The sequence below is a fragment of the Cinclus cinclus genome, chromosome 24 (genome assembly GCF_963662255.1).
Source record: "Cinclus cinclus chromosome 24, bCinCin1.1, whole genome shotgun sequence".
NCBI classification, from domain to species: domain Eukaryota; kingdom Metazoa; phylum Chordata; class Aves; order Passeriformes; family Cinclidae; genus Cinclus; species Cinclus cinclus.
This window is the reverse complement of record NC_085069.1, coordinates 3,969,092-3,977,629: the sequence shown is the minus strand read 5'-3', so window position 1 is coordinate 3,977,629 and position 8,538 is coordinate 3,969,092. Positions and strand designations below refer to the sequence as shown.

Sequence of the window (8,538 nt, the reverse complement as noted above, 5' to 3'; positions counted from 1 at the left end):
TGTGAAGTACCCCGAGTACCTGGATCTTCGCCCGTACATGTCCCAGGCAGAGGGAGAACCCCTCCGTTACTCCTTGTATGCTGTCCTGGTGCACAGTGGGGTCAGCTGTCATACAGGACACTATTTCTGCTACACAAAGGTCGTCAGCAATGTCCTTCCTTCCTTCCTTCCTTCCTTCCTTCCTTCCTGCCTTCCTTCCTTCCTTGCCAATGGGGAAAATGTGTGTGGGGAAGAGAAACTTTACTGTCGGTGTTACTGACAGCCAAGGTTTTGGGGCAGGAGATGTCTTGAGGGGCTGGACTGGATTTGTGTTGACATACTGTTTGTTAGGTAGTTTTCTGCCTGTGTTTTTGGTGAGAAACCATGCAGAGATCCTTGTCCTTTCTTTTTTTCCACAGGCCAGCAATGGGCTGTGGTACCTGATGGATGATGAGTCTGTGGAGCTTCGTTGCCTTGACACAGCTCTCAGGCAGCAAGCCTACCTGCTGTTTTATGCCAGGTAATAAGCACATTCAGATACGTTCAGAAGATGTTTCCTTTTCCCTGTCTATTGGTTTGCTTCTCATAGTGCAGAGAATGCAGAGATTTCTCACCAAAGGCAATTACGACCAGCTTCATTCAGTGCTGTGGAACCTGTGCTGCCCCATGTCTGTGCTTCAGGCTGCTGCCCTGATGTAGCCTCCTACTTGCCTGCTCTGTGATGCTAGACTTTTGTAGAAAAGAGTGAGGGAACTTAAAGGGACCTGCCAAGAAAGATGGGGAGGGAGCCTTTATCAGCAAGGGTTGGACAGGATGAAGGGTATCAGTTTTCAGCTGACCCATTATGGCAGGTTTCCATGAGATATTAGGAAGAAATGCTTGAGTGGAAGGGTGGTGAGAGCATGGAACAGGCTGCCCAAAGAAGCTGTGGGTGCCCCATCCTTGGAGGTTTTCAAGGCCAGGGTGGACAGGGCTTGGAGAGGCCTTGTCTATTGTGAGGTATTCCTGTCCATGACAGCGGGGTGGCACAAAATGAGCATTAAGATCCCTTCCAACCCAAGCAAGCGTGTGAATTTGTGAAATTCACATGAGGTTCTAGAAGGTATAAAGATGAGGTTTATCTGAGATAGGAGTAGACTTGGTGGGAAGACTGTAGCTAAAATTTCCATTAGTGGCCTTGGTTAAATCTTCTCTCTGTCATAGAAACCTCTCCAAGGAAATGAGCGAATCCCAGAGAGGGCTGCAAAAACAGCCCAAAACTGAGATCTTTCTTTTCTTTTCTCCAGGTGTTCGGATCTGAAAATTGGAGAAAGGGCTTATTCCTCACTGGCACCACCGTATGCCACTTCCTTCCATCCTCAGTGGGAAGCTTCAGGACCTTCCAACAGGAGCTTGCAGTGTGCTCCTGGCCCCGGGGTTGCTCAGGAGCAGGTCCTGCTGAGGCGGAGGGTCATGAGCAGATCCTTGCAGGGCAGCTACAACCTCTGCAGCCCCTCTGTGCAGCACACAGACTACGAGCCCTCAGCGAGGAAGAGGAGGAGGCTGACAACAAATTCCCCGTGTTGTGATCAAACCCCTGTGGATAGAGCAACTCCAGGGCCCCCCAGCTCCCGCTTGAAGCAGGCTCCCAAGCTCAAGGCTGCTCGGAGGCAAACCCGAGCGAGGTGCAGAGAGCAGAGGAGATCCCCACGGTGGGGCTCTGACCTGCACGGCCGCTTTGTGCAGTGCACAGACGACCAGCAGCCCTCTGTGAGCAAGAGGAAGAGGAGGAGAACAAGTTCTTCCCGTTGTGACAGAGCCCCAGGGGATAACGCAGCTTCAGGGCCCTCCAACACCAGCTTCAAGCAGGCTCCTGTGCTCAGGGCTGCTCAGGAGCAATCCCGAGCGAGGCTGAGGGAGCGGAGGAGATCCCCAGAGCTGGGCTATGATCTCCACAGCCGGTTTGTGCAGCACGCAGCCCAGCGCCCTTCGGCGAGGAAGAGGAGGGTGCCCATGGCCTAGAGGGGCAGGTCTGAGAAGAGCTCGGGGCACTCTGGGAGTGCTGCAGTCAGATTTTGGCCCTGGCTGAAGCAGAAGGGAAGATGAGCACTGAGTTTTTTATCACAGGTGTCCTTGTTTTCTTCTCAAAGATGAAGAAACTGTTGGCTTATATGGGCAATGATGCTTCTGAATAGAGTAATAGGCTTTAATTAGAATTCTTCATTCCATAGTGTAGTTAGTTTTTGCTGCTAATATAGGTCAGTAGTTGAAAGCAATATTGATGCAATTTTTTAATTAAAGCTAGAAAAATAAATGTTAAGTACAGACTGATATTACCCTTGCCAATGTCTCTTTTTCTCAGTCTCAAGGTGAAATCTTGCTGGGTGTCCCCACTCAAAGGAGGAATCTCCAGCCACATTCTGAGAAGGGGAGGGGGGGTTAGACATCTGTCCTGTTGAAGAGTGGGGCTTTTCCAGAGTGAAGTGATGGACTGTGAGTGTCACAGTGCTCAGGGAGCTGTGCCAGCTGGGGCAGGATGCTCTGCCTGAGCAGGGATACAGCAGCTCCAGCTGTGTCCTGTCTACACCTTAGCAGGAATGGCTTGAGCAAGGAGGGCCTCCTGTTTGTAGTGTTAAAGAATGCTGAGACCAGCTTGACCAGACTATCATGTCACCACTGTCACTGAAATCATCAGGATAAATTAAGCTCTCTAATGCTACTTTTAGTGTCAGGAAGCACACATTCCTTTCTTAGAGTGCCCTTCTGGGCAACTCCTCCCACTTTATATTCCAGGCATGATGCTGTGTGGTGTGGATGTCCCTCTGGGCAGTTCAGGTCACCTGTCCCAGCTTTGCTCTCTGCCAGTTTCTTTTGTGAGCCTCCTCACAGGCAGAGCAGAAGATGAGAAAACAAAATGTCCCTGACTCAGGATAAAGGTGACTGAGCAAAACCTCAAACTTCAGCGTATTATCAACACCATTCTCATTGCAAATCCAGAACACAGCACTGTAAGAGCTACCGAAATAAAGAAATTAACTCTACCCTGTCTGAAATGAGAACAGTGGCATTCCAGCACAATTGCTGAATTACCTTTGTTAGTTCCCTCTTTATCTCTGGGTTCTGCACAGTGTCCATGTGGTTCAGAAATTCTACATTCCTTGCGTCCAGCTTCAGCCATAAAATGCCTCTTCCAGGTCTGAGACCATTGATGCATATCAAGGTTAATTACAGTTGTTTTAGCAAAACGTAAAGCTTCAGGGCTTTTCCCAAGCTGTGTTCCCACTAGAGCAGCTTATGGCAAACCTTGCTAAATGTTGGCTACAGTGGCATATGACAGAGTGGAAAATTACACGGCTCATGATTAATTAAAAGAAGTAATTAGAAAACTGAATTAAAAGAATGAATTAGAAAAGGTATTTGTAAAGTTCTATCATTTCCAACACCATGAGGACATGCAAACAGAGAATCCCTGATCTGAGGGCAGGAGCAGCAAGGATGTCCAGGCCTTCACATGGAAGTGAGAGTCAGACGGGTCACATGGGAGAAACCAAAGTGGTGCTAGTACCTTCTTCAGCAGCAAAGCCTATTTTGTTGAATAGACCTGCCAAAACCTAATGTAAAAATGTATCAGAGGCAGCCAGTCAGGTTATGCTATAGAAGGGCAGTCCCACTTTTGCATGACAAGGATTTCTAGCATACCTCCCTAAGGTGTGTGAATATCCCTCCCTTGAGCAGGGAAAGCCCTGAAGGTCACTTCTCATGGCTGAGCAAAATAGGTTTGCTCATGGTTGTTGGATGAGTGACATCAATCTCTACGTAATTGTTTTGCCTGATTTCATAGAATTGCTTCTCTGTTGCTTCCAAGATAGTGCACTGTACTGTAACACTAGTAGTTAGTTAGGGTGTGTTACTATGCTAGTTCCACTATGTTAGTTATGTTAGTAAGGCTGCCGATGCTATGTAACAAATAATTGTGATCAAGTTATTTTGCTTAATGATTGCAATCAATTTAAATGAATTCTTAATTTTATTTATATCAATAGATTTGGTTTGCCGTCTTTAATCCCACGGGGCACAGTTGTATACAGGCTCAATTACACCTCTGTAACCCTTTGCATAGAAACTGTTGAAGAGTCTGGGGCTGGGCTAGGATCCAGCTGCATGCAGACTTCTCTCTGAGGAGTTTTGAAAACAAAAGTGTCCTTCCTGTACCTGCTGACTTGACAGGAGGGCTTCTGTAAAAAACTTTGTCTGGAGTGGGTCTCTTCTCCACTCACTGATAACTTTTGCAAGGAGCAGGGAGTTGGACTGGATGAGCATTATGGGTCCCTTCCCACGTGAGATATTCGATGATCTGATGATTCTATTACATGGTGGAAGGGGAAAGGGATTTTCTTTTTGCCACCATGGAAGTTGGGAGAAGTATTAGTAAAAACACTGGTAAAGGGAGGGCTGCAGGGAGCAGTATCACCTTCCATCACTAAATTGGACTAGGATTTCATAAAATTAAATGAAGACCAACAGCCATGCCTGGCCTTGCTTATTGAGCCTTCTCCCAAGCACAATGGGAATATCTGCTGGTAGTGGATAACATTGAGTGAGTTGGTCTGTGCTGTGAAAGATGGTCTGACTGCTTGGTGGGCACATCTGTCAAATAAATCTTAGCCAAAGAAATAATTGGAATGCTAAATCCTTGTTTGCTGCAGCAGATGTGGCAAAGAAAGTGGGTGATTTTTGGTTGGTTGGTTGGATGGGGATTATTGTTGTTAGTGGTGTTCTTTTAATCTTTCTGATTAATGACAAACTTAAGGAAGAAGGAGTAGGGGAACCTACATGTTAATTTGTGGGCAAGAATGATCTTTTTGGTGCAACTTTATCCCAAAGTATATGTGAGGACTGCATCAATACACACTCCTTTGTCTTGGGTTCCTCTACGGCAGAGTCACTGATGGTGTGACCCAGAAATGAAATATGGGTACAGACACCCAAATGGTTTAAAGTGGGCATGTTTCAGCAGACTGTAGTACACAGTAGCAGAAGCAGGGGAAGTATCTGGCAGCAGAGGATCATAAAGCCAAGGAGGATTAGCAGTGCCTTAGCAAAACCTATAGCCTGCATACTTCTTCATGATACCCTAAAAAGGGTCCTTCAAATCTGCGAGCGATGAGGTATGCCAGGAAATAGATCAAGGTAAACTAATTTTTAGTTGTAATGATCTGGACATCAACAGGGAAATAAAAATTAAGATTGGCAATGAGTGAATCTTTTGTCCCTTATCCCCAAGTGAATGTGGGCTGCATCTTTGTTTCACCTTCAAATTTTGCTGAGAAAGCATAAGTATGGAAAGCCTGTGTGGCAACTCTGTCATTAATCTGGCTGCATTATGAAGTAATAGTAATTACTGCAAAGTAAAACCAGATCTTGATATTTGTGTGGGATATCTGGGTTTATATAGAAATCATTTGCAAGTTCTGTAAAACTAGAGGTGGCTGTGAATCAGCTCATACACGTGCATCATATTTATCCAACCTCTTAACAACTATTCCTTATTGCTCCAATCAGCACTAGCCAGTCTCAGTGGACTTTATATAGATGTAGTATAAAGAGCTGTGGACAAACCTCTCTTCTGCTTCACTGCAGAGTGCTCAGAGTTGAAAGCTTTCCTGGAGACCTCAACATTTAGGGGTTTTTTCCTATCCTCTCTCTTCTTCTACCACACTCCACAACAGGAGAAACTACCTTTGTTATATTCAAATGGTGCAACTGATGATTTTTGAGACTTGAACTGATTAGTCCATAAAAAGATCTCTGCCACAACAATTTTTCTTTTTCTACAGAGTAAAAGTGGTAGCTGAGCTTTTGAAGAGAGTGGTGAATATACAGCCTTTGAAGGCAATGCTTTGAAAGAAGAATCAGTCAAAAATAGACAGAAACAAAACGCATAAGACTGCCTCATTTTCTTTCGAAGCTTTTATAATCTTTTCAGAAGATCTTCTCAAAATCTGAGTAGTATCTAAATTCCAGTCCTCTTTCTGTCTGTTCAAGCAGGCAGATGTATTCTGACTGCAGATTTGCCCGGCTGTTTGCAGCTTCATCGGCTGCTGGACACTAAAACGAGGAGAGCTCTGCAAGGCACCAGACAAGGATGATCCTTGGGAACCTCAGTGGATTGAGTGAATTCAGACTCCTGGGTTTTTCTGGAACCTCTCCTTTACACCCTTTGCTCTTTCTAGTTTCATTATCTCTTTATATTCTCACCTTGATGGCGAACACAGTGATAGCTTTGATAACAAACAGTGATAATCGCCTTCACACCCCGATGTATTTCTTCCTCACTCAGCTGTCCTGTTGGGATATCTGCTATTTGTCTGTCATTATCCCAAGTATTCTCGAGAACCTGATGGTGGGAACAGTGAGTATTTCCAAGACAAGATGTGCAATGCAGATGTTTTCCTTCCTTTTCTTTGGAGTTGCTGAGTGTTTTCTCTTGGCCGCCATGTCCCTTGATGGTTATTTTGCAGTTTGCTGCCCCTTGCATTACACAATGATCATGAGCAGCAGGGTCTGCAGAAGCCTGGTTGTTGGAGCTTACATCTGTGGAACTGCTGTGGGCTTAGTTCACACCCTCATCACCTTCAGCTCACCCTTGTGTGGTTGTGCCATTGACCACTTCTTCTGTGAGATTCAGCCTCTCCTGGACGTGCTCTGTGGCAACACTCTCCCAAGTGAAATCCAGGTCATTGTGGTGGCTGTCTTTGCTATTCTGAGTCCTTTCTCACTGGTCATTTATTCCTGTATTCCTATCGTTTCCACAATTCTTCACATGGCATCAGCTGAGAGCCAGGAGAAGGCCTTTTCCACTTGCTCCTCACAGCTCCTGGTTGTGACTGTTTTTTTTGGCACTGCAGGCTCCATGTACCTGCGGCCAAAATACAGCTACTGTGCATCTGTGGATAAATTCCTCTCCCTTTCTTATTCTCTGGTGACTCCTTTATTGAATCCCATCATTTGCAGTTTGAGGAATAAGGAGGTGAAAGGAGCCCTGAAGGAAAAAATGGAGAAAACCTAAGTTAGTGTGGAAATGAAATAGAAGATTTGGGTTGTTCCAGGTGTTTGTGGTGGAATTTTTCACTCTAAATTCTTGTTCAGGAAAATCAATTTCCTGATCTACTTCATCTGTTGGGGAGGAAGGAGGGAGAAGAGTGGAGATTTTTAGCTCTAAGAGGGAGTGTTAGAAGCTATGTTAACATTTTGGAAGGGAATTTCTTCCACATACTTAAGAAATTCTTCAAGAAACTTATTTTTTTCCTTTTCTTTTCCTTGCTATTTTTCAAAAGCTTGAAAATTGTGCTTTACATACTTCTGAATTTTTGAACCAAAGAGTAATATTCAAGAGCCTGACTTTACTGAAAGGACTGAAAAGAATGAGTTTTCATCTGTTTGCATTTATTTCCTGAAAATGTTTAGTAAATCTGTTGGGGGAAAGGAGAGGACATAGTTCAGGCAACAATGTGGAGCCCAGGATATTATTGAGTACTGATTTTAATTCTGAGATTGTTACTGGGGCAAAAAAAAAAAAAAAAAAAAAAAAAAAAAAAAAGAGGTGTGCAAAATTGCATTCCTGCCCCACTGCCTCAAAGATATTTCTTCAATTTTAGAGTCATTGTTTTAAACATGTTAGACCAAGTGTAGGCCTTTGAAGTACTTAACCACTGTAATCTTCTGTAACTATTAATACAACTCTTTATATTAAATGCTCAAAGTGTAAATGATATTGGAAAGATAAGGACATGAATTACTCCTTAAATTAATCCTTCATTCCTGGAAATAACTGTAAATATAAATATCATGAAAGTACATGTCCTGGTTTGAAAGACAGCTGTTTGCTAAGGAAAGCAGAAGCTTCCCTTTGGACTGAAAAATGTGATCCTTCCTTCCTTCCATCCGATTATTAGGATTTTGAAATTAAGGGAGCTCTCAGGCAAAGATATGGGGGTAGGAATAACAGTTCTTTACTAGTGCAACTAACAAGACAAACAAGAACAACAGTAGCTATGGAATTACCCACAAACAGACCAGTAACTCAGTCCCAGTGTTTTTTGGCTGCAGGCACCTTTTCCCTGAGCTGCAGTTCCCGGTGCTGGGGGCGGGCAGGTCCCGCAGAGCTGCAGGAGGGCTGGGGGTGATGGCAGAGCTGTCCCAGGGAGAGACAGAGAGAGATGGAGAGAGCTCTCCGCTCACGGTGTGGGTCCTGGGGCTCAGCAGAGTGCTGGAAGGTGGCAGGTTCCAGCGAGAAGGCAGCAGGGCAGGGTCCCACAGCAGTGAGGATGGCTCCCGGCGATGGCATGGCAGGAATGCAACACAGGCGGCGATCGTCCTTCTCGTCCCAACTCCAAGGGGGAAATGGGACCCAGGCCCAGCCTTCCGCTTCCTCTTCTGGATGTTTCAATCTCGCGGGGTGTCCTTCTTCTCTCTCTCCTCCCCCTTGTCACCAGGGCCCAGTCAACAGGTATCTTAGCATGACAATGGGGAAAATTCCACAGAGGGAAAAGGGAAAGAAACAACCCCCAACAGTACAGT

General features: G+C 45.1%; 1 protein-coding gene across 1 annotated transcript; it reads left to right on the top strand.

The window, feature by feature from the left end:
• Positions 1-6,133: 6,133 nt before the first annotated feature.
• On the top strand, positions 6,134-7,027 carry LOC134053291 (olfactory receptor 10C1-like; the record flags this gene model as incomplete). The annotated part of the gene is made up of 1 exon (XM_062508221.1): positions 6,134-7,027. A coding segment is annotated over one exon (894 nt), but the record flags the coding sequence as incomplete, so codon positions are not given.
• Positions 7,028-8,538: the final 1,511 nt, after the last annotated feature.